At 44.5% G+C, this 25,546-nt stretch overlaps 1 protein-coding gene across 1 annotated transcript in view; it reads left to right on the forward strand.

Moving 5' to 3' along the window:
- BAIAP2L1 (BAR/IMD domain containing adaptor protein 2 like 1) overlaps positions 1-25,546 on the forward strand; it is a 110,935-nt gene that overhangs the window by 35,483 nt on the left and 49,906 nt on the right. Inside the window, exons 2-3 of the mRNA XM_050784021.1 lie at positions 3,375-3,450; positions 10,783-10,869. Coding sequence (XP_050639978.1) covers positions 3,375-3,450; positions 10,783-10,869 — 163 coding nt within the window. The remainder of the gene's footprint in view (positions 1-3,374; positions 3,451-10,782; positions 10,870-25,546) is intronic.

The raw sequence follows: 25,546 nt of genomic DNA on the forward strand, positions 1-25,546 counted from the left end.
GGATATATAAAATCTTCATCAGAGTTCCAGAAAGAATGAAGAGACAAGAAATAAAACAGGAACGATATTTGGACCTGAAGGACATAATTCTCCACATGGCTAGGGGTCCCACTGAGTATCCAGTAAAATAAATAAATAAATTTTTTTAAAAAACACACACTGGGACAGACCATGGTGCAATTTCAGAACACAGAAATCAAGAGAAGGCTTCCAGAAATAAGCTTTAAAAAAAAAAGTCACATCGGAAGAACTGGCAGCTGACTTCAGCAGACCCAGATGCTAAAGACAGTGGAGTAATATCTCGCTGTCTCTCTCTTTTTTTTTTTTTTTTTTAAAGACATTGCCTCACTCTGTCACCCAAATTGGAGTGAAGTGGTGCAATCACAACTAACTGCAGCCTCAAACTCCTGGGTTCAAGTGATCCTCCCATCTCAGCCTCCCAAGTAGCTGGGACCACAGGCACAAGCCACCACACCTGGCTCATTGTTTTTATTTTTTGTAGTGATGGGGGTCTCGATATGTTGTCCAGGTGGGTCTGGAACTCCTGGGCTCACGCGGTGATCCTCCCACTTCAGCCTCCCAAAGTTCTAGGATTACAAGCATGAGCCACCACGCCTGACCAAGTGATGTCTTAAAAATTCTAAGGAAACTAGTTTCAATCTACTCGGCTCTACTCAGCAAAACAGCAAACAAATGTCAAGGTAAAGGTAATTTCAGACACATGGGGACTCAGATTTACCTCTCACATGTCAGTTCTTAGATCAGTTTTGGAGCGTGATCTCCATTTTGGAGAGAGAGGAAGATGTGGACCTGGCTGACAAGAGTCCTGCCACAGGCCACCAGGAGGGCCATGCTAGGGCGACCGTGACAGTCAAGCCACACTGAGCAAGGTGGTGGAGAGTCCTCAGAGGAAGTCGAGGGAAAAACGGAATGGGCAATTAGCTGAGAGTTTTATACACTGGAAAAATAACACCGATAGGCCTCAGCCAAGTCTAATACGGCATGAGGACAAGTTTAAGGTAGATAAACAGAAAACTAAGCAAAGGTAGCGGGGTGGAAAGAAACAATTATCCATCCCAGGAAAAATAGCCAGGCTTTACCGAGAAAAGGAACCGTCAGCCTTAGTACAAAGTCATAATGAACACTGACTCTAGATTCATCAGGAAATTGCCATCTAATTGCACAGAAAGTCCCCTGGAAAGGAAGACCGAGAGGTATAGAGACCCAAGACCTCATCTGCTGTCGTAGGAAGCTGCAGTTACTCTCCAAAATCAAAAAATCAAGAATATTAAATTTTATATATATATATATATATATTCAAAACTGTAGTAATAAATACAAAAATAGGAGCGTAGTTGAAAGTGCTCTTGGGTGTAAGACCAGGGCTATGGAAAGGTCAAGGCATGGGTTGTTTTTTGTCGTTATCACTGTTTGATTAAAAACAAGAGTCATCCTATTCTCTGTCTCCTCCTGATTCATTTATTCTGAAGGGTATGTGTGTAAAGCACCTGCCTCTTTGAATGTTGCCTAGCAGTTCATTCTTTTTTGTATCGGTCATCTATATAAATGGAGTATGCTTTTGGGGAAGGAGTCGATGAGACTTGAATGATCTCTTTGGAGTGATTAATATCGTGAAGCTTATTGTTCCTGGACGGAACAAACACAATCGCCACATGTTGTGAGTCGTGAAGTCTGAGTACCATAGGAATGACTTATTGTCTGTACTTCAAAGTTAGGGTATTTTAAAATTTAGACCCACATCCCAAATAGTTGTTTGTCTTATACTTATTCTAGCATTTGTCTTATACTTATTCTAGCATTTGTCTTTATGACTTTCTAGTGAGAGAGGAATAACACGTGTTAAAATGAAACCTGGCCATGGCCTGCACCATGAAATCTGTGAGAGGGAAACTGTGCCGTCTCATCCTTAGCTGTATGTGCAGGGCCTGGCCCATGGTAGTTACTCCACATTCCCTCAGTGAATAAACTAATCACTGGAAAAATGCCAGGGAGGCGGGTGTGGTGGCTCATGCCTGTAATCCCCGCACTTTGGGAGGCCAAGGTGGGCAGATAACCTGAGGTCAGGAGTTCAAGACCAGCCTAGCCAACATGGCAAAACCCTGTCTCTACTAAAAATATAAAAATTAGCCAGGTGTCAGCCAGGCATGGTGGCTCATGCCTGTAATCCCCGCACTTTGGGAGGCCAAGGTGGGCAGATAACCTGAGGTCAGGAGTTCAAGACCAGCCTAGCCAACATGGCAAAACCCTGTCTCTACTAAAAATATAAAAATTAGCCAGGTGTCAGCTGGGCACGGTGGCTCACGCCTGTAATCCCAGCACTGTGGGAGGCCAAGGCAGGCAGATCACAAGGTCAGGAGATGGAGACCATCCTGGCTAACACAGTGAAACCCCGTCTCTACTAAAAATACAAAAAATTAGCCGGGTGTGGTGGCGGGCGCCTGTAGTCCCAGCTACTTGGGAGGCCGAGGCAGGAGAATGGCATGAACCTGGGAGGCAGAGCTTGCAGTGAGCGGAGATGGCGCCACTGCACTCCAGCCTGGGCAAGAGTGTGAGACTCCATCTCAAAAAAAAAAAAAAAAAAAAAAAAAAAACTAGCTGGGTGTGGTGGTGGGCTCCTGTAATCCCAGCTACTCGGGAGGCTGGGGCAGGAGAATTGCTTGAACCGGGAGACGGAGGTTGCACTGAGCCGAGATTGTGCCACTGTACTCCAGCCTGGGTGACAGAGTGAGACTTCGTCTCAAAAAAAAAAAAAAAAAAAAAAAAAATGCCGGGGACACCCAGAAAGAAGTTTCCAGGCAGGCCTGTGTCCTGGGGCCATCAGCAACATGCCACCAATGCCCCCTTCCATGTCCCTCCCCGCCCACACCCCTATAATTAGGCAAAGTAAAAACAAAAATTCCTGGAAATTTCTATTCAATGGATAGAAATTTATTGAAATCTATTCAAAACGTTGCCTTTGTAATTAAATACAGATAGCTGATCCTGCACTGGCGTTCCTTAACGCTAGAATGAGAACCATTAGCAATCCACTCAAACCCAAGAGGATGCCAGGCCCACAGTCCCTGCAGGGTATGGTAGAGACATGAATGCCTGCTGCCTACTCCGATTATAGCAGATTCCAGGCAGCTCCTTGGGAAACTGAGAACTGCCAGGGTTACGGGCACCTTGCCTCCTGCAAGCCCTGTTCCACTGGGTAAGGGAATAGGTGTTCTTCATGGTTTTTGCATCAGCATTCATCACTTCGTAGACTGTGCTGTTAGGCGTCCATAGCTATCCTGGGCCGCACAGCAACAAAATCTGAAGATGATTTGGTTTATCATTTGTTTATTTTATTTGTGTGTTTTGTTTGGCAGAATGTTATGGAACAGTTCAATCCTGGGCTGCGAAATTTAATAAACCTGGGGAAAAATTATGAGAAAGCTGTAAATGGTAAGTCTTTTTCTGAATTGATTATATATAAAGCCACTCAGTAAATATTTAATTAGTTTCAAATGCTTAGTATTGAATTTTTAAATACTTTTAAGTGGCAAAAATTGTTTACAACGAATGCAATCTACACAACTTTGCAATGACCGTACACAATGATGTTAGCGTATTTGAAACAGGTTGATTGAATGAAAGCGAGGCTACTCTAAGTGATGTCTTTTAACTATAAAACCGTGCTTTCTGCTTTTTAAACCAAATTCTTAGTAAACGAACAAATATAAAATGTGTACATAAGACATTTATAAGTTAGTGTCCTACAGCACAGAAATTACTTCCCTTTTATGTATATAAAAGAATTTCTTGTCTTTAGATGTATCATGTTTTTCATCTTTTTTTCCCCCAATGTGTCACTTTTGATAGTAACATGAGAAACATTACTTTTAGCCTGAATGAAATTAGCTGAACGTGGTGGCATGCGCCTGTAGTCCCAGCTACTCAGGAGTGTGTGGCGGAGTGATCACTTAGGTTGAGGCTGCAGTGAACTGTGATCATGCCACTGCACCCCAGCCTGAGCAACAGAGTAAGGGCCTGTCTCAAAAAAGAAAAAAAAACAACTTTTTTTTTTTTAGCCTGAATGGAAAAACATCTAAATTAAACAGTTGGACTTAGATTCTCATGTCAAAATCTATGCTTCATTTAAAATGAACTTGAGTATTGGTGTTGGCCTGTCTTTGTGAACCAGAGTTGTTAGTTTAAGAGATTTGCGTGTAGGAAGCTGATATGCATTTTCCTCCTGAGAGGCGAATGTTATTAAAACGCATCAGTGATCACCTTAAAAACTTAAAATGCTGGCAATCACCAAATTCTAACATGGTCAAGACAGTTCTCCCCCAAAATGTAGCAAGTGTCACCCCAAAACATTCAGACCCCAGTTTCATCCTCTCTGACGGTTCTACTTACGTCACCAAGTAACATAAGTAGAAATGTAGTTTCTGACAGTTAGATTTGAAGGCAGCTTCAGATCAAGTTTTACATCTTTTTCTTATCTCTTCTTTCTTTCTTTTTTCAGAGTCTTGCTCTGTCACCCAGGCTGGAGTGCAGTGGAGCAATCTCGGCTCACTGCAACCTCTGCCTCCTGGGCTCAAGCAGTTCTTCTGCCTCAGCCTTCCAAGTAGCTGAGATTACGGGTGTGCACCACCATGCCCGGCTAATTTCTGTTTTTTTAGTAGAGACGGGGTTTCACCATGTTTGCCAGGCTGGTCTCAAACTCCTGACGTCAGGTAATCCACCCTCCTCAACCTCCCAAAGTGCTAGAATTACAGACGTGAGCCACCACGCCCGGCCTCTTAGGTATATTTTTTGCCATACCACACCTTTGGTTGCTCCCTGTTGATATTTTGAAAATAAACCTGTGGCCTCACACACGCTTAGCATGAACCTGCCCAAGGAAGGGGCATGAGCTGGCTAGACTGTGAACTCTGGGTGAGGAGGAACATCGTTGTGTGTAGTCGCTGGAAAAGTAAACTGCTCATTCACTCTCTTCTGCCTCGCTGTGCTTTCGGGGATTTCAGCGGCAGGAAGTGCAGCAGGTCTGGGATTTTGCTCCCTTGCCCTCCAGCAGTCCCTGTGACTTCTGCAGGTGCCCCCGTCCTCCAGAGAGCCAGAGCCATGCACTTCTGACTCTCCCTCGAAGATTGCTTAGTCACAAGGCCACAAAGTCATTGCTTTAGATGTCCTTGTGAAGGAAATCACTGTGACCTGCAGGGTTTTTTTTGTTTGTTTTTGTTTTTTTCTTTCTAGCATGAGCTGCCTCTTTTTTTTTTTTTCTTTCTTTCTAGCATGAGCTGCAGAGTTTTACAAGGTGAGCCAGTGAGCTGCCTACAGCTTAGCTTCCTGCTAACAAGGCTTCTCCCCAAAGGGCTCTCGCCACTTTAGCACCTCCTGGGGAGGGAGTATTCTGTGCTTCAGAAAGTATTTCCAGAATTTCTCAGGCCATCTGGTCGTGCCTCTGCTGAAGCCATTGAGAAATGTAGGTAAATGTGTAAAGACCTTGGTGAGAATTTGGAAATAGTTGAGGCTGCTAGGTGTGCAGTCCACAGTTATGTTAGAACACAAGGCAGGCTGGGCGTGGTGGCTCATGCCTGTAGTTCCAGCACTTTGGGAGTCTGAGGCAGGAGGACAGCTTCAGCCCAGGAATTCGAGACCCCATCACTACAAAAAAAATTAAAAATTAGCTGGAGCTGGACACGGTGACTCACGCCTGTAATCTCAGCAATTTGGGAGGCTGAGGTGGGCAGATCACCTGAGGTCAGAAGTTGGAAACCAGCCTGTCCAACATGGTAAATCCCTGTCTCTACTAAAAATACAAAATTTAGCCAGTCGTGGTGGCACGCGCTTGTGGTCCCAACTACTTGGGAGGCTGAGGCAGGAGAATCACTTGAACCTGGGAGGCAGAGGTTGCAATGAGCCAAGATTGTGCCAGTGCACTCCAGCCTGGGCAACAGAGTGAGACTCGACTTCAAAAAAGAAAAAAAACCTATCTCAAAAAAAAAGTTAGTTGGGCATGGTGACATGCGCCTGTGGTCCTACCTATCAGGAGGCTGGGGTGGGAGGATTGTTTGAGTCCAGAAGTTCGAGGCTACAGTGAGCTGTGATTGTACTTCTGCACTCCAGCCCAGGAGACAGAGCAAGACCCTGTCTCAAAAAATAAAAATAAAAATAAAGAATCCAGGTCTATAGGTGAATGGCTAGTAGCATTGTACAGACCAGTGTCACAAGAATTTGAGTGGTGTGGGTTGGTGTGGACTGGAACAGGGCGGAGGCCCTGCAGGAGCTGGGCTGGCTGCCAGATGTTAGGTTTCAGCAGGCAGACACTGCCACACGCATAAAAGACAGCAAGTCAGCCGGGCTCGATGGCTCTCACCTGTAATCCCAGCACATTGGGAGACTGAAGCAGGCGGATCTCAAGGTCAAGAGATCGAGACCAGCCTGGCCAACGTGGTGAAGCCCCATCTCTGCTAAAGATACAAAAATTAGCCATGTGTGGTGGCAGGCACCTGTAATCCCAGCTACTTGGGAGGCTGAGGCAGGAGAATCGCTTTAACCCAGGAGGTGGAGGTTGCAGTGAGTAGTTGCACTACTGCACTCCAGCCTGGCAACAGAGCAAGACTCTGTCTCAAAAAAAAAAAAAAAAAAAGTAAGCTAGGACCTGGGGTCCACACTGGCATGGGTGGCACACTGTTGGGGAGTGGGCGGGATAGGGTCAGATCACTGTGCACTTGAATGCACACGTCAGAGCTTGTTATGCTGTGTCATGCTGCGTACCTCACTGCCCCCAAACATAGTGGCTTCAGACAGCAACAGCTGCTTATTTCTCCTGTAAAGGCAGGGCAGTTCTCCAGACCCTCGGGACTCACTCCTGCACCTGCAGTCTTCTGTGGCCTGTGCAGGGCTGTGGGCTGGATGCACCCCCAACAATGGGGTCTTTCCTCTTCAAGGAGGCCAGATGCGGTCTTCACTCCATAGCAGTGGTGTCCTAAGCGTATAAATCCCAGTGCCAGCACCTCTCAAGCCCCTGTGGGAGTCATGCTTGCTGATAACCTGTGGGTCAAAGCGGGTACCATGGCCACACCACTTGGGTAGGGGACCACATATGCTGGGAATTCTGGGAGGTGTGATTCCTGGAAGGCCATTACTGTAAAAATCTACCATGGGCTCTGAGGTGTGACCTTACCTCACGGGCAGTGGGAGGCCACCAAAGGCTTTAAGCAGAATGTTCACCCAATGAAACCATATTTTAAAGAAAAATTATCAGGTAGATGTGCATAGATTAGTCTAGACTGAGGAAGTAGTTGGCCAACCACTAAAATAGAACTACACTAGGTATTGTGGCTCATGCCTGTCATGCCAGCACTTTGGGAGGCTGAGGTGGGAGGATCGCTTGAGCCCAGGAGATCAAGACCAGCCTGGGCAACATAGTGAGACCCTGTTTCTAGAAAATAAAAAATTAGCTAGGTGTGGTGGCGTGCACCTGTAGTCCCAGCTACTCAGGAGGCTGAGGTGGGAGGGCCGCTTGAGTCCAGGAGGTTAAGGCTGCAGTGAGCTATGATCACACCACTGCACTCCAGTGTGGGCAACAGAGTGAGACCCTGACTCTTAAAAAAAAAAAAAAAAAAGAACTAATATGCCTTTTTCCTTAAAACAACAAGTAGTAGAGAATATCTTAATGTGCTCACAAAAGGGAGGCAAAATTATGAAAGTATTAGTTATCTCTTCTGGCTAAATTTGTAATTTTCAAGTTGCCTTATCATAGCAAAGATATTTTACAAGACCGAGAAGGTTACATGGTTTTCAATGTAAGTCAACAGTTAATGAAAAATTGTGATTTCATGTGTGGATGCAAACCAAACATTTTGTTTAAATATTGTGTAATCCTGCATACCATTCCACCACTAATTTGCTTTTCAGATTATCAGTACTTTACAACTTAAAATCTTCATACTAAGATGTTACGTCTTACAACTTGACAGTTTCCTGGCTACACACCTTGTTTTTATGTGGAGTCACTTCTTTCTTAGTTCGAGCCGAGACCAAAGAGTCAGAAAGCACCATCATTTAGAGCTGAGGAAGTGAAGTGCCCAGCCAGAGCTGTGTGCCTTCCCGCTGACTCAACATTGACCTTGGGTATGTCCCAGAATATCTCCACTCCGCTGCCCTCAGTGCAACGGGCTGATGACATTACGAACCATGTCTCAACATCATTGGCTGGATTCACTAAGTATATATATAAATGCTAATTGCTATTGTTCTTTTTACATTTACACTTTAAGGTTATTCTGAGTCTTACAGTAGTACAGTAGCTAGAGTTTGCATTTCCTAAAGTTGGATACATATATAGTAAAAACCATAACATATATATACACGTAAATATGTATATAAGTTATATTTTATATATAATATATATGTATTCATATAAAATACGTATTTATATATTTTTTTGAGACTGAGTCTCACTCTGTCACCAGGCTGGAGTGCAGTGGTGCCATCTCAGCTCACTGTAACCTCTGCCTCCTGAGTTCAAGCGATTCTCCTGCCTCACCCTCCCGAGCTGGGACTACAGGCATGCACCACCATGCCCAGCTAATTTTTGTATTTTTAGTGGAGACAGGGTTTCACCATGTTGGCTAGGATGGTCTCAATCTCTTGACCTCGTGATCCTCCCGCCTCAGCCTCCCAAAGTACTGGGATCACAGGTGTGAGCCACAGCACCCAGCCATAAATTTTTAACTCTACAATAAATCCTCAAGTAGATTAATTTGCCAGAAAAAAAAAAATACTACTGTCTTGGCTTTTCATACCTTCAGCTGGACCTGCATATGAATTAATTCTGTGGCTCACAACTATAATCCAAGCACGTTGGGAGGCTCAGGCGAGAGGATGGTTTGAACCCAGGAGTTCACGACCAGCCTGGGCAACAGGCTGGAATACAGTGGTACAGTTGTGGTTCACTGCAATCTTGACCTTCTGGGCTCAAGCGATTCTCCCACCTCAGCCTCCTGAGTAGCTGGGACTGTAGGCATGTGCCACCACCACCGTGCCTGGCTAGTTTTTTTGTTTGTTTTTAATAGAGATGGGGGTCTCCTTATGTTGCCCAGGCTGGTCTTGAACTCTTAGGCTCAAGTGATCCTCCTACCTCAACCTCTCAAAATGCTAGGAGTACAGGTATAAGCCATTGCACCCAGCCCCTTCATTTTTTTTTTTTTTTTTTTTTTTTTTTTTTTTTTTGGTAATTAGCCAGGAATGGTGGCACGTCCCTGTAGTCCCAGCTACTCAGGAGGCTGAGGCAGAAGGATCCTTTGAGCCCAGGAGGTCAAGGCTGCAGTGAGCCATGATTGTGCCACCGCACTCCAGCCTGGGTGGAAAAACAAGACTCTGCCTCTAAAAAAAATAAATAAAATAAAATCCACCTCGTTAAAACAATTGCCTGTTATACATTGGGGCACTGCAGCTGGTGTAGCCTCTAGGATTCCCAAGGGCTCCTTTAGCTCCAAAACCGTGTGGTCTCCAAAGCTCCAGGAGAAACTGATTTCTGTGTCTGAAACCAATCTTAGAGTAAAATTCCAAATAAATGCTTTTCTCCAAAATTACAGTAACCAATCTGGGTCTGTATCATACACCTTCAGTACCTTCAAACCTAGATTGTAAAGTGAAAAAAGTGTATTAGCAGCTTCCATTTGTTCGTCCGTCGCTCACATTCTTAGGGCATTTTAAGGACGAGCAACCTTTGTTTCAGAAAGGGTAAGTAATTTGCCCCAGGAGGTCACGTAGTTATAATTTAGTCTTCAGAATGAGTTTGAAGGGGGCAGTATTATTTTTAAGATAATTAGAACCCACCTTGTAGCAATAAAAGTTTTCCTGTCTTTGCCAAAAAATAAAAAAATGTAGAGGATTCAGTTGTTTTTTCAGACAATTGTATTGCTTTTTAGAAATATAATATATTTCAAATTTCATATATTCTCTCCTGGCAACAAATAGGTTGATTGGTTGTGGCTCAAAATGTCTTTTTCAATAGAAAAATGAAACACTGCCATCAAAGGACCAGACTCCTAGACCACCTCACACAACTCCTCCTGACTAAGAATGTTGCAGACCTGGAGTGCTGGAGAAGAACTAGCTCAGAAAACAGAAGGCTGGAGAGGATGTGTTTCTTTTTTTATTTTTATTTTTGAGGCAATATCTGGCTCTGTCACCCAGACTAGAATGCAGTGTCACGATCTCAGCTCACTTGCAACCTCCACCTCCTGGTCTCAAGCGATCCTCTCACCTCAGCCTCCCAAGTAGCTGGGACTGCAGACACACTCCACCATGCCTGGCTAATTTATGTATTTTTTTTTTGTAGAGATGGGGTTTTACCATGTTGCCCAGGCTGGTCTCAAACTCTTGAGCTCAAGCAATCCTCCCGCCTCAGCCTCCCAAAGTGCTGGGATTACAGGTGTGAGCCACCGTGCCCAGCCAAAGCCCTAGTTCAACGTTAGGAACACATCCACTCTGAAACTGGCATCAGGAGCAAGCAGAGCCTTCTCTGGACCTTCAGCCCCTGCTGCTGAAGGTTCCCCGGGGCTGGGCAGAGACGAGGATCTCATGTGACTGTCCCTTGGCTGGGGGGCCTCCACCCCGGTGCAGCTCTCAACACAGGCCTTACCTCCTGAGAGCCGCACCTGCCACGGCCCAAACCCTGTGGCCAGAAGGGACCGAGGGGTGCTTGGAAGAAAACTTGTGTCGCTTCCTCCTTTCCTTGTCTAAGTGACGATTTTGTGTGTCGCTTTTCGTGTCTAGCTATGATCCTGGCAGGAAAAGCCTACTACGATGGAGTGGCCAAGATCGGTGAGATTGCCACTGGGTCCCCCGTGTCGACTGAACTGGGTGAGCCATCTGTCCCTTTACACGTAAACCCCACTTGTCATCCCGTGAACCCCGATAGAAACTCGTGGGACGGCCCAGTCCAGAACAGAGGAGAGATCTGGGCCAGCATGATGCGGTTCTGCTTCACCGCGGTCTGTGGAAATTGACGCTTAGTCGGAGGGTGGGCCGGGGCTGGTGCCGGAGGGCGATTGGAGGCCTTGTTTTCTGGCCAGCCTCCCTGCTCTCCTAGGAACTTGAGCTTTTGCCATGGGTGCCTGGGCTCTCACCCTTCCCCCTGGGAGTTTGACCTACATTCCTGATGGGCGAGCAGGCCCTCTGGGGCCTCGGGCTGCGGCCGGAGTGTTTCCTATGACTCACCTAGTAGAAAATCCAACTCCTTTACGTTGCTCTCTTGGCCCTTGCCTCTTCCCTGGTTGCTTTCAGCTGTGATTTTTCCGGTTCTGCTGGTATGAATCGCTCTCCTGTGCAGGCAGAGAGGGTGGTCACACCCCGGGCAGTGCCTGCTGCCGAGGGGATCTGGGCTTCTGTTTACAGAACACTTCACTGTCAGCAGGGAAAGGTGGGCTTTTAAAACAGCCCCACACAGCACCCTCATTTTAAAAATGTGTTGAATATGTTTTATTGTACAAAAGGTAAAATTTCTGGCTTGACCGGAGGAAAAATCATGGTAAAGTGTGTGTGTGTGTTTAAAGAAAAGTGCATCCATGTCCAGTTAAGAAGTAGGAAGGGGAAGCAGAGGAGTAGGGGGGCATCACCAAGGGAAGGTGCGGGCAAGCCACATGGTTTCTTGATGGAGCTGTCCTGAGGGTTTTTAGGATTGTTTGGGAAGCTCTTAACTGACCCATAAAAGACAGGAACAAATGAGAGGCCTGACAGTGGAGTTGGGGAGCTGGGCTGTTGGGTGCAGAGGCGACCTGGGTCCTCACGGTCTCTGAGGACTTTGCACTTGAGTTTATAAAGCCATAGGCACACGGTAGACCGTATGCTGAAAGTGATGTCCTGTTAGTGAATAAATCAGTACTGCCAGAAAGAGATCTAGATATTTTTTATTTTTATTTTTTTTTATTGAGACAGAGTCTCGCCCAGGCTAGAGTGCAGTGGCATGAGCTCGGCTCACTGCAACCTCTGCTACCCAAGTTCAAGTGATTCTCCTGCCTCAGCCTCCTGAGTTGCCAGGACTACAGATGCCCGCCACTACCCGGCTAATTTTTTTGTATTTTTAGTAGAGACGGGGTTTTGCCATGTTGGCCAGGCTGGTCTTGAACTCCTGACCTCAGGTGATACTCCTGCCTCAGCCTCCCAAAGTACTGAGATGATAGGTGTGAGCCACCGCGCCCAGCCTATATTTATTTATTTATTTATATATATACACACACTATTTTATATTTATTTATTTATTTATGTTAGAGATGGGGTCTCTCTGTGTTGGCCAGGTTGGTCTTGAACTCTTGGCCTCTAGTAGTCCCCCCGCCTTGGCCTCTCAAAGTGCTAGGATGACCGGCCTCACCCAGCCCAGTACTGCTATATTTAATGGACTCAATTACATGCAGAAGTTTTCCAAAATCCTGCCTGTGCCCTGGTTGGTGCCATAATCCTGCATGTGCCAGCGAGGACTGAACCGTAGTAACTCTGTTCCAAGCACGATGAATGTAATAAAATACGGAGGTTGCTGGATTTAGACAGAAGCAGACAGCAAAATCTAGGATGTTTAGGGGAGTTGTTGAGATGATTATAGGGTTCCAAAAATAGCATAAATAAAAAGTAACATCCTATTGGTATCATGCCTCAGAAAGAAAACATGCGTGACCCTTACATTAAAACATATGGCGCTCCGACTCACCACACCCAGTTTGCCTTTTTAATGTTTTATGGGTCCTGCCACTGTTTAAATAAGACTTCTGCTCCACACCTTACTTGAGTCAGCCGTGAGTTCCTAATGTTGAAACAGCTATTTCCACAGCAACTATGTTGGTATAAACAATACAGGCTTAGAACTTTCATTTCAGTGAGGAAAATATTTTGCGATGGTGAAATTTCTTTCATGTGCATGCATATATATATATATGGTGTATTTTTTTGTTTGTTTTTGTTTGTTTTTTGAGATGGAGTCTCACTCTGTCACCCAGGCTGGAGTGCAGTGGCATGATCTTGGCTCCCTGCAGCCTCTGCCTCCAGGGTTCAAGCAATTCTCGTGCGTCAGCCTCCTGAGCAGCTGGGATTACAGGTGCCTGCCACCATACCCGGCTAATTTTCCTATTTTTAATAGAGACGTGATTTCACCATCTTGGCCAGGCTGGTCTCAAACTCCTGACCTCAGGTGATCCACCCGCCTCCGCCTCTCAAAATGCTAGGATTACAGGTGAGAGCCACCGTGCCTGGCCACTTGTGCGTATGTATTTTATTCAGAGGGAACAGAAATAACTTTCTGTTGTATTTCGTTTCAAGCTATCCTTTTGCTTAATACTTGCTATCTCATGTAATTACTGGTTTTTCTTCTTGTTTCTGACAATTCCATGGTACAATGCTAGCTCAGGAGAAGTTACTTCCTTGACTGGCTCCATTTTTATTTTATTGATACAGTTCAGACTGAAAAGGCACCCCGTATCTGTTTAAATTCCCTATATGGAAGAGTCGTGGACAATTCGTAGAAAAAAAAAAAACGATCAAAGATAGATTGTATTTTTCTCATCTTCCAAGAAGGTCTTATTGTCTAGTTACTCCGTGGTGGTACTTGGTATTCACAACTTCATCATGAAACTTAACTCTCCCTACGAGAAAACTTGAAGGGGTGTTATCACATATGTGAAAATCATGAATCATTTCAAAACGCTCATTCTGTGCGCCTCGAGGGTCGGCCTGTGTGACAGCGGAACCATTTCTGATGTCTAGCTGTGGATACTTAGACTTAGCTCCCTCCTGGATCGGCTCACTCATTGCTGTGTGAACAACGTAGGATGCTTTGGCCCAAAAGTAAAAAAATAAAATACCCAATGAACAGTGAGTTAAGCAATCAGCATCTTTATTATTCCACATGAGGAGCAGCAGGTTGTCAGTTAATCATCGCTAGGGACCCAGGTTCCTTCTCTCTGTCTTCTCATCCTCATACTCATTTCCTCATGGTGCCAGGATGGCTGCCACTGCTTCTCCAACCATCACATCCTCTCTCTCCCCATTGTCTTCAAAAGTAGGAAGGGGAATTTCTTCTCAGGTGTGCTGGCGACCTTTGCCCCAAAGCTCCAGCACACTGCCCCTTATACCCCATGGCCCAATTTAGATCACATGCCCAGGACCCAGCTGCCAGCAAAGCTCCTCAGGCGTGGGTCAAGGAACACCAGGGCAGAGAGAGTGTGGCTATTAGGAGATGGCCTGGTGACAGCCCCCATGTCGGCATCTCTGGTATTAAAGGTCTGTTTTCAACAACTTTCAGTGAAAGGGCAGGACTAATAGAAATGTTAGCGGTGCCCTGGGTGTACATGGTGCTTCCGCGTTTTGTGTGTGTCTGAGTGGAGTCGTGTTTTTTTCCCTCGTGGGCTGGTGTGTGGTTTTACCAGCATGCGTATACTTCAAACTTTGTAACTGCGGCCAGGCATCGCAGTGGCTCAGGCCTGTACTCCCAGCACTTTGGAAGGCCGAGGTGGGCGGATCACCCGAGGTCAGGAGTTCGAGCCTTGCCCGGCCAACATGGTGAAACCCTGTCTGTACTAAAAATATCAAAAAATTAGCCAGGCACAGGGGCGCGTGCCTGTAATTCCAACTACTCAAGAGGCTGAGACGGGAGAAGCACTTGAAACCAAGAGGCAGAGGTTGTGATGAGCCGAGATCGCGCCACTACAGTCCAGCCTGGGCAACAGAGCGAGACTCCATCTCAAAAAACAAACAAAAACTTCATAATTGCTGTTTTTCCAGGGCCCTCTCACTTTTACCCCAGAAGACCACAGCCAACCTTTCCAGTCTGTTTCTATTTGGGAAGGGGAGATACAAGCACAGAGGAAGAAATAGTGGCCTTGGGATAGGGGGCCTTAGAGTAGCTGTAGGTTTTTTCTGCTATTGTTGTTGTTGTTGTTGTTGTTGTTTTCTTTTTTTTTTTTTTTTTTTGAGACCAAGTCTCACTCTGTCACCAGGCTGGAATGCAGTGGCGCATTCTTGGCTACTGCAACTTCTGCCTCCCAGGTTCAAGCGATTCTCCTGCCTCAGCCTCCTGAGTAGCTGGGACTACAGGTGTGTACCACCACACCCAGCTAATTATTGTATTTTTAGTAGAGACGGGGTTTCACCATGTTGGCCAGGCTGTTCTCAATGTCTTGACATCATGATCTGCCCGCCTTGGCCTCCCAAAGTGCTGGGATTACAGGCGTGAGCCACTGCCCCCGACCATATTTTTTTTTTTGTATTAGAGATAGGGTTTCACCATGTTGACCAGGCTAGTCTTGAACTCCTGACTTAAGGTAATCCACCTGCCTCAGCCTCCCAAAGTGCTGGGATTACAGGTGTGAACCACTGCACCCAGGCTGACAGGGGACTTTTCAAGAAGGGGATGAGAGGATGTCGTTAGTGTCTGAGCGGCTGGCAGGCGTCATGATAAGCGGTCACAGTCCCCTTGGAAATGGTGGTTTCACTGGGGTTCCGACCATAAACGCCAGGAGTTACGGGGTAAGGATGGTGGAAATCACAGAAGAGTAGCATGTGCGTGACTCGTCTTAGAAGTATTGCTCCGCTCTTGTGCCGTCTTAGAAGTATTGCCCTGCTCTTGCACCACATGCTTCCGTACAGAAACGCGGGTCTCTGGATGTGTCCACCGCATGCCGGGCACTTTTGTCTCATTTCATCCTCAGTAGCCTCCTGGGTGACTTCTTCCTCAGTGGCTGCAGGATGCGGTGTTTCCTCAGGGCGGCTGATAGGCCCTAAGGGTAAACGTAGCCATCACCTTTTTCTGCATGAGCCTAAGAGGTAACAAGTGATAACCTCCATGGGCAACCACCTTGGGTCACATGTCCCCAGCAAGGTGTTTGGCAGCCAAGCTAGGCAGAGCATGGACTGTGGGGGTGGTTACCCCTCCAGGGATGGTAGGGACATGGGTGCTGCCTGGGTTGCAGAGCTCACCCCGCCCAGGCGAGTCCGGGAAAGATCCTGTGACCCAGGACAGTAAGGCCAGGCCACATCTCACTTTCCCCTGAGACAGCCGGAGAGCATGCCGCCTGGCACCTAGGAGATGCTCGGGAGCGGTGACGTTGCCACATTCCTGCTGTTAACTTGTGTGACCCGGGGCAGCACTTCACCGTGGGCAGTGGGTTATTTACTCATCGTGGAGGTGACAGCCACGCCTTCCAGGTCATTAGATGAAATGAGATGATGTGCCTTGTGGCTTCTGTATCAGAGACTGGAAAGATGCCTGTCTGTTTCTGCTTCACACATTCGCAAATATTTCAGAATTTAAAAACAGTGGCAATTTTCTTCATTGACATTCTCCTCCTACAGTAGGTAATAAAAGTTTGTAAGAATATATAACATTTTTCTTTTCTTTCTTTTTTTTTTTTTTTGAGGCAGAGTCTCACTCTGTCGCCCAGGCTGAAGTGCAGTGGTGCGATCTCGGCTTACTGCAACCTCTGCCTCCCGGGTTCAAGCGATTCTCGTGACACACCCTCCTGAGTAGCTGGGATTACAGGTGCCTACCACCATGCCCGGCTAATTTTTGTGTTTTTAGTAGAGATGGGGTTTTGTCATGTTGCCCAGGCTGGTCTTAAACTCCTGACCTCAAGTGATCTGGCCACCTCGGCCTCCCAAAGTGCTGGGATTACAGGCATGAGCCACTGCACCCAGCCAGAATATATATTTTTCTTGATTATTCATGAACCAGTTGTTCAAGTCTCTCCATTGTGTCTTTGTTTTCTGTTTCATTGGTCTCTCCTTTACTCTCTTCCACGTATCTTTAAGATGACTCTGTTATTCTTTTTCTCATTTCTTTTTTTATTATTATTATACTTTAAGTTCTGGGATACATGTGAAGAACATGCAGGTTTGTTACATAGATATACACATGCCATGGTGGTTTGCTGCACCCATCAACCCATCATCTACATTAGATATTTCTGCTAATGCTATCCCTCCTCAGCCCCCCACCCCCCGACAGGCCCCGGTGTGTGATGTTCCCCTGCCTGTGTCCATGTGTTCTCATTGTTCAGCTCCTACTTAGGAGTGAGAACATGCAGTGTTTGGTTTTCTGTTCCTGTGTTACTTTGCTGAGAATGATGGTTTCCAGCTTCATCCATGTCCCTGCAAAGAACATGAACTCATCCTTTTTTATGGCTGCTCTTTTTCTAATTTCTTAAGTGGTACATTTAACTCATTAATTTTAAAATCAGGCAGCCCTGCTTTGCATAGTAATGGCATCATAAAAATGTGCAAGCTGAAACCACACAAAGTCATCTTGATGCTACAAAATCACATTGTTCTATGACCTTTAAAAATGTTTGTTAAAAACTCTGTCAGTTAGAAATGTACAGGGAAATCAAACAATAGTAAAACTAATATTAGTGCACTTTGAAGCATTAGAAACATTGGGAATTAGAGTTTTTAAATGTAAAAATCCTATCAGGAGTGGTGTAAATAGTGCTTGCCACCTTCTCATGGCTTATGATAGAGTGAGCATCTTTTCTATGTTTTAGCAAATTGCCATACTCCTTGCCAAATTTGGATCGGCTTCCAACATTTTATCCTTGCGATTACAATGTTGTGAAATACCTTCAACAGTTCCTTCAAGGTGAAGTTTGTTTTTTGTGTTTTGTTTTGTTTTGTTTTTTTGCTGGCATCCCTTTCCCTGAAACACCTTCATCCTTTTCATCACAGCCACTTGCCTCAATTATGTTGATAAGTTTCGGCCTCACTCAGTTCCTGTGGCCGTTCCTCCAGTGCCTCAAAGGCCAGCAGTGTCAGCATTTCCAGTCAGCTATTTCTTCTCTAACTCCATGTACGTTTGACTCAGTGTTGCTACTTTTCATTTCATTTCTGCCTCTTCAGTTTTGTTGGCCAATTTCTCTTGCAGTTACTCATTTTTGTAACACCACCTGGGTTATCACTGGGAGACAAGGAGGCAACACAGCTACACACTTGGCTGTCTGTAAGGATGCTCTGCTATCCTTGCACCAATAACAGACTGTCTTAATTACTGCAACTTTCTAATCTTGATACCTAGTAGCATAACTCCTCTGTTTATTTGATAGTACCTTGGCTATTCTAGGACCTCTGCATTTGCTTATATTTTAGAATCAGCTTGTCAATTTCCACTTTAAAAAATTCGCTTGGAATTTTGATTGGAATACATTGAATTTACAGGTGGATTTAGGTGGAGTTGACATCTTAGCAATATTGACATCTTAGCAAATACGGATTTTCTAATCCATGAAAATGGTGTATGATTTCATTTATTTGAGATTTCTTTCATTTCTGTAGCACTACTTTTGTGTTTTTTATTGTGGAAGTCTCCTGCTTTTTTATAGATTCATTCTTTATGTGTTTTGTCCTATTGTAAATGGTCTTTTAAATTTTTATTTCCTAATTGCTGGTTCCATTGAATTTTTTTATTACAGTGCCTATCTTTCATTACTGGAAGTCCTATTTAGTTCTTTTTTGAAATCTGCAAATTAATTTTTTGTTGTATTTATTTTTATAGCAGCTTGAGATATAGTTCACCCATTTAAAGTATACAGTTCACTGGTATATTCACAAAGTTGTATGATTATCACCACAGTTAACTTTAGGATATTTTCATCACCTCAGAAAGAAACCCTTACCCACTAGCAGTTGCTTCCCGTTTAATTCCAGCCGTATCCAACCATTCATATGCTGTACATCTTTAACACTTGTTATTGTCTCTTTTTTTAGTATAGCCATCCTGTAAACGATTTTACACATCCTGTAGTGTGAAGTGGGCTCTCATTTTGGCTTACGTTCACATCTCCCTAGTGACTAACGACATTGAGCATATTTTCATGTTCTTACTGGCCATTTGCATATCTTCTTTGAAGAAATGTCTATTCAGATCCTTTGCCCATTTTACATTAATTTTTTTTTAATTACTGAGTTTGCAAATTGACTTTTAGGCTGGAGCGCGGTGGCGCGATTTCAGCTCACTGCAATCTCTGCCTCCCAGGTTCAAGCTATTCTCATGCCTCAGCCTCCCGAATAGCTGGGACTACAGTACCCCACCACCACACCCAGCTAATTTTTGTATTTTTAGTAGAGACGAGATTTCACAATATTGGTCAGGCTAGTCTCGAACTCCTAACCTCAGGTGATCCTCCCGCCTCGGCCTCCCAACGTGCTGGGATTACAGGCGTGAGCCACTGCCCGGCTATCTTTTCATATTCTTACTGGCTATTTGCATATCTTCTTTGGAGAAATGTCTGTTCAGATCCTTTGCCCATTTTAAATTATGGGTTTTTTTTTTATTACTGAGTTTGCAAATTGACTTTTGTCATTTGTACAGCAGTTCCCTTGCTTGAAGTTCTTGAGACTCCAATTTCACTAGGTGTTTTTATTGTATCTCTTGATGGCTGTTCATGAAGGATTCTTTCTGTAAGGGTTTTGCCAAGTCCTCTTATTGTTCTCTTCCATGTCGGGCTGGTTGTTCTCTTTATTGCAGGTGTAAATTTTTTCTGTTTTTTGAGACAGACAGGGTCTTGCTATGTTGCCCAGGCTGGTCTTGAACTCCTGGGCTCAAGCAATCCTCCTGCCTCAGCCTTGTGGAAGATGTAAAAGTTTTGCCGTTGGAAATCACCAGGAAATGAAAAGGAGAAATGCCAAGCAATGGGAGAGCCTCTCTGATTTTCTGAAAAATACTATAGTTCACTTCTTTTTCCTTTTTTTTTTTTTTGAGATGGAGTTTTGCTCTTGTTGCCCAGGCTGGAGTACAATCGTGTGATCTCAGCTCATTGCAACCTCCGCCTTCCAAGTTCAAGCAATTCTCCTGCCTCAGCCTCCCAAGTAGCTGGGATTACAGGCATGCGCTACCATGCCCAGCTAATTTTTTGCAATTTTAGTAGAGACAGAGTTTCACCATGTTGGTCAGGCTGGTCTCAAACTCCTGACCTCAGGTGACCCACCCACCTCGGCCTCCCAAAGTGCTGGGATTACAGGCGTGAGCCACTGCACCCAGCCTACTTCTTACGAAGAAGATACTTAATAATATACATATGTAAAATTTGCAAGTTAGTCTTAGTATCTAAAACTTAAGAAATAATGACAGATTTAAATGATGTGCAAATCTGTCAGACCTACATTTCACCCCCACCAGAGAATTCATTTCTTGATTTTGCTCCTTGAAATAAAAGACTGTTTATGAATAGAATCTATTCTATTAGAGAGATGATTCAGAAAATGTGTCCTTGCTCTTTTTTCAAGTATATTTGAAAATGATAGAAAAATATTGATGATTTAAAGAGAAATACCAAATTCTAGTTATTTTCATGCTGAATGTTCTCAATGACTTGAAGATAAGAGTTAGCATATAATTTGAAACCTTTAAATTTCATTTTGCTAAAATATCACCTTTACCAGAGGTACCTTAACTACAGGGCTGAGCAAACTACAGCCAGGGATGACCAGGGCCTGCTTGTAAAGAAAGTTGTTTGTTTGTTTGTTTGTTTGTTTGTTTGTTTTTTGAGACGGAGTCTCGCTCCATCGCCAGGCTGGAGTGCCGTGGCGCTATCTCAGCTCACTGCAACCTCCACCTCCCAGGTTCAAGTGATTCATTTGCCTCAGCCTCCCTAGTAGCTGGGACTACAGGTGCCCACCACCACACCCAGCTGATTTTTTTTTGTATTTTTAGTAGAGACGGGATTTCACCATATTGGCCAGGATGGTCTCTATCTCTTGACCTCGTGATCCGCCCGTCTTGGCCTCCCAAAGTGCTGGAATTACAGGCATGAGCCATCGCGCCCGGCCAAGAACGTTTTATTGGAACACAACTATGCCCATTTGTTCCTGTCTGTGGTTGCATTCAGACGGGATACAATGCAGTAGCAGGGCTGAGTGACTGCAGCAGAGACGGTTGGCCCACAAGGCCTCACATTTTTGCAGTTTGGCCCTCACCCGGACAGTAGAAGATCTCTTGTGTCATCCAGTTGCTTGCTTCTACTGGGGTAATCTTGTGAGGAATTTGGTATCCTTTTCTCCAAAGAAAAAGCATTTCCTTACTACCAGCTAGCTAAGTGTCTGGGTTTAAGGTGCATTAACGACATAATCCTAACAACCACAGTAGCATGGGATACTCAGGTCCTAACTTCTTTGTCTTGTTGGGCAGAGCAAACAAACCATAAACCCAAACCCAGAGATCTGTAGTCAGGGTTTGGCCAGTAACGTATTTTAATCCAACTGTTTATTTTATTTAGTTTTATTTTTATTTTTTTGAGATAGAGTTTCGCTCTGTTGCCGAGGCTGGAGTGCAGTCGTGCGATCTTGGCTCACTGTAACCTCCACCTCCTGGGTTCAAGCAATTCTCCCACCTCAGCCTTCTGAGTAGCTGGGACTACCGGCACCTGCCACCACACCTAGCAAATTTGTGTGTGTGTGTGTGTGTGTATATATATATGTGTATATATATGTGTGTGTGTGTGTATATATGTGTGTGTGTGTGTGTGTGTGTGTATATATATATATTTTTTTTTTTCTTTCTTTCTTTTTCTTTTTCAGTAGAGACGGGGTTTCACCATGTTGGCCAGGCTGGTCTCGAATTCCTGACCTCAAATGTTCCACCCGCCTCAGCCTCCCAAAGTGCTCGGATTATAGGCGTGAACCACTTTGCCCAGCCGCTCCCGCTGTTTAATTGTTAAATAATAGGTCATAGGGTCAAATTCATGCCACTCAACAGGTGGTCAGTGTGTGTACCTGAAGTCACTCATGTGACTTTATCACGTGTTAAATCCTTTATCACACGTGATAAAGGTAAATCCTTCATCACCTGTACACAGTTCAGTTCAAGGCAGCACACCTACCCAGCAGTGCCCATTTAAAAGAGGAAGCTGACATTTTCATAAACTTCCAGTTTTGTTCCTAAATCAAGCAAGTTTATTTTTATAACTCAGAAAATTTTGAAAAGGTGAAAGGGAAAACAGAAATGGTAAGCGGAAAATGTTTTGCCAAAATCTTTAAAAGAACCTTTGAATCAGTTTTTTCATCCTTATAGCAGAGAAAAGTAAAGGTTGTTCTCCTTGACTTCTCAGGAAATAACAGACTTTCTTTGGGGAGCTTATAAATTTGCTTTGAGCTTTTTAGAGCTCACCATTGTGTAAATTGAGGCTGTTATTTTGTTGCAGTTTAGTCAGTCATTGCATTTTGAATCATTTATTGTTTGGGCCAGTTTCTTAAATTGGGCACAAAACAGAAGATTTTATCTCCTGACTATCAGGGAACCTAGAAAATCATAGATTTCCTTTAATCATTGATAGAATGCTTATGGATTATGCAGTTTTTAAAAACTATATTGTAGATTTGTCTTGCTGATACTCATAATCCAATCTGACAGTCTTTGGTCTAAAAATTAGAGCAGAAGCCAGGCACGGTGGCTCAGGCCGGGCGCGGTGGCTCACGCCTGTAATCCCAGCACTTTGGGAGGCTGAGGCAGGCAGATCATCTGAGGCCAGGAGTTCGAGACTAGCCAGGCCAACATGGCAAAACCCCATCTCTACTAAAAATACAAAAGTTATCCGGGCATGGTGGTGTGCATCTGTAATCCCAGCTACTCAGGAGGCTGAGGCATGAGAATCATTTCAACATGAGATGCAGAGGTTGCAGTGAGCCATGATCACACCACTGTACTCCAGCCTGGGTGACAGAGCCAGCCTCTGTCTTTAAAAAATAAAATAAAATAAATTTTGAAACATTTTTGAACTGTTACTAATTCACAAAAATATTACAAATATATTCCTAAGATCTGGATAATAGAATTTATACCACAGTAGGGAAAGAGCTGAGCTGAGCCACAGCAGTTATAATTGACCAAAATCACTTATCTTTTAGTTACAGGTTAGACTCACTTTAAAGAGATTAAAATTCTTCCACAAAAATAGCAAAGAAACAAGAGGAGATTTTATTTACTGAACACTGTACCTGCTATATGCCAGGCACAGTTCTAAGCACATTATAAATGTAATATTCACTCCTATAATCGTCATGACAGCACTGTGAGGCCCATGCTTATTATTTCCATTTTACAGATGAGGAGACTGAGGTACAAAGGCAGTAACTTGCTGAGGTCGCATATCTGGTCAGTGGCTGGTTCATCTGACTCCAGGCTACCTACCAGGTATATGACCTAGCCTGCCAACTTAATTTGCTGTATGTCCAAAAGATGTGCTTTTTTAAAAAACAAAACTTTTTTTAGAGATGGGGTCTTTCTATGTTGCCCGGGCTGGTCTCAAACTCCTGGGCTCAAGCAGTCCTCCCACCTCAGCTTCCTGGAGTGCTGAGATTACAGGCATGAGCCACTGCACCTGGACTGTGCTTTTCTAACGTGCTTTACTTTATGGCTCTCAGATTTTCATGCCCATTAGACTTCAGCAAAATAAAGGATTATGTTAAATCGCAAACCATCATATGGTCCACACTGGCTCAACACGTGAATATGAGTCTGTATTTTGTTGGATTTTTCTCATCTGTAATCACAATTTTGCCGGTTTTACTTAGAAGCATTTATAATGCGATCATTTATTCCAGCTTTTTTCCTTGAGTAATTTCAGTTTGAGGTTTGGAAAATAATTTTTTCCTGGAAGCAAGCACTTGGTAAATGCCTTTAGACCTTGCAGGTGGCTTTTTTATCTCAGTTTTTGGGTGGATGGTCTTCTGTCTTCTCCCTTTTGGAGCAGGAAAGATCTCAGCTAGAATAATTAGAGAGAAAGGTAGGCTTATAATTTATAAAACCTGTAAATTAAACCCCACAAAAAAATTAGCTGGGCGTGGTGGCGGGCACCTGTAATCCCAGCTATTTGGGAGACTGAGGCAGGAGAATCGCTTGAACCCTGGAGTCAGAGGTTGCAGTGAACTGAAGTCACACCTTTGCTCTCCAGCCTGGGCAACAGAGCAAAACTCCGTCCCCCCCCTCAAAAAAAAAACCTGTAAGAGCATGTACTGTGTAAGTCCATATGTCATGTAGGCACATTGGTATAAGTATGTATACATTCCTAAAGTTTAGGGAGATGTTCTGTATTTTAAATTGTACTTGTTTACAAAAGTTGTCAAAAGGAGAACATTCCTTCTCTCAGCTTTGAAGTGAGTATATATACACTCAATGTACTAAAATTAGTAAATATTACTTACATAAAAGCTGAATCATCAAATCAAGATTAGCCAATTTAACACTTAGTGCCTCCAGATTGCTTGCTGGGCACATCCTAAGTGTAAATCTGAAACATCATTGCCTGTTTTTCATTGTGACTTTATTATGCTTACCCGTTCTCTTAAATCTTTGGATTTTTAAGTGTATGAACAGAAAATTGTTTAAACCCAATTTTCATGTTACTCAAATTGGTCTGTTTGTCCTTGAAGTATATTGTGTGTTCTAGTAACTCAAGATGGAGAGGGCGTAAGCGTCCCTGTCCTCACGCTTCAGCCCTAGCCAAAGGGCAGCTGGCCAAGGGGCTGCAACAACTGGGCGGGACAACTGGCCTGTCATGGTGAGGGGGTGGCGCCAAGGACCTGGGGCTGTGCCTCTGCCATCATCACCATCCTTGTTCACAAGAGCTACTTACATCCTCTTACAAATAGGTGTGGATTTGTTACTTTTTCACAGCACCGTGCTGGGCCTGCAGTGAAGGGTCAGGAACAAAAACCCTAGGTGATGACACCCAAATGGGGAGTGGGAGTTTAGAGCATGCCAAAAAAGAGCTGCTGTGCTCAGACGCACAGGTAGCAGCAAAGGGCGTAGCCCACGTGACAGGTTGAAGAGAGGGATACTCAAAGATGGATGCAGCTGGAATCATGAAGCGAGTGAGGCCTGGCCATGCCAGACGCATTCCCAAGCACACCATGGTGCCACGGTGGAGGGTAGACAGTTCTGGTGGGGGGTTAGAGTCTTTGTTAGTGCAGGTGGGATTCTAGAAGGTTTTTGGTCTGTAGCAAATTGGGAGTAAATGCACTTCCTTATGTACTCTTTCCTCTTCCCGGTGACTTAACAAAACTGTTAAAAGTAAGAGTGCCAACAAGCACATGAAAAGATGCGTAACATCATTAGCCATTAGGAAAACACAAATCCCAACCACAAGCTAGCTACAGCACACCCAATACAGTGGCCACAATTAAGTCAGACAATAACAAGTGTCAGCAAAGATGTGGAGAAATTGGAACCCTCGACCATTGCTGGTGGGCATGTAAAGTGGGGCAGCCACATTGGAGCCATCTGCCAGTTCCTTAAAACTCAAGCATAGAATTACCGTGTGACCAAGAATTCCATTCTAGACACTGATCCAAGGGAAATGAAACATAAGCCCACACACAGTCTTTTTTTATTTATTTATTTATTATTATTTTTTTAAGACAGAGTCTCGCTGTGTTGCCCAGACTGGAGTGCAATGGTACAATCTCACCTCACCACAACCTCTGCCTCCCGGGTTCAAGCACTTGTCCTGCCTCAGCCTCCCAAGTAGCTGGAATTACAGGCAGGCGCCACCATGCCCCACTAATTTTGTAT

The sequence above is a fragment of the Macaca thibetana genome, chromosome 3 (assembly GCF_024542745.1).
Source record: "Macaca thibetana thibetana isolate TM-01 chromosome 3, ASM2454274v1, whole genome shotgun sequence".
Taxonomy (NCBI): Eukaryota; Metazoa; Chordata; class Mammalia; order Primates; family Cercopithecidae; genus Macaca; species Macaca thibetana.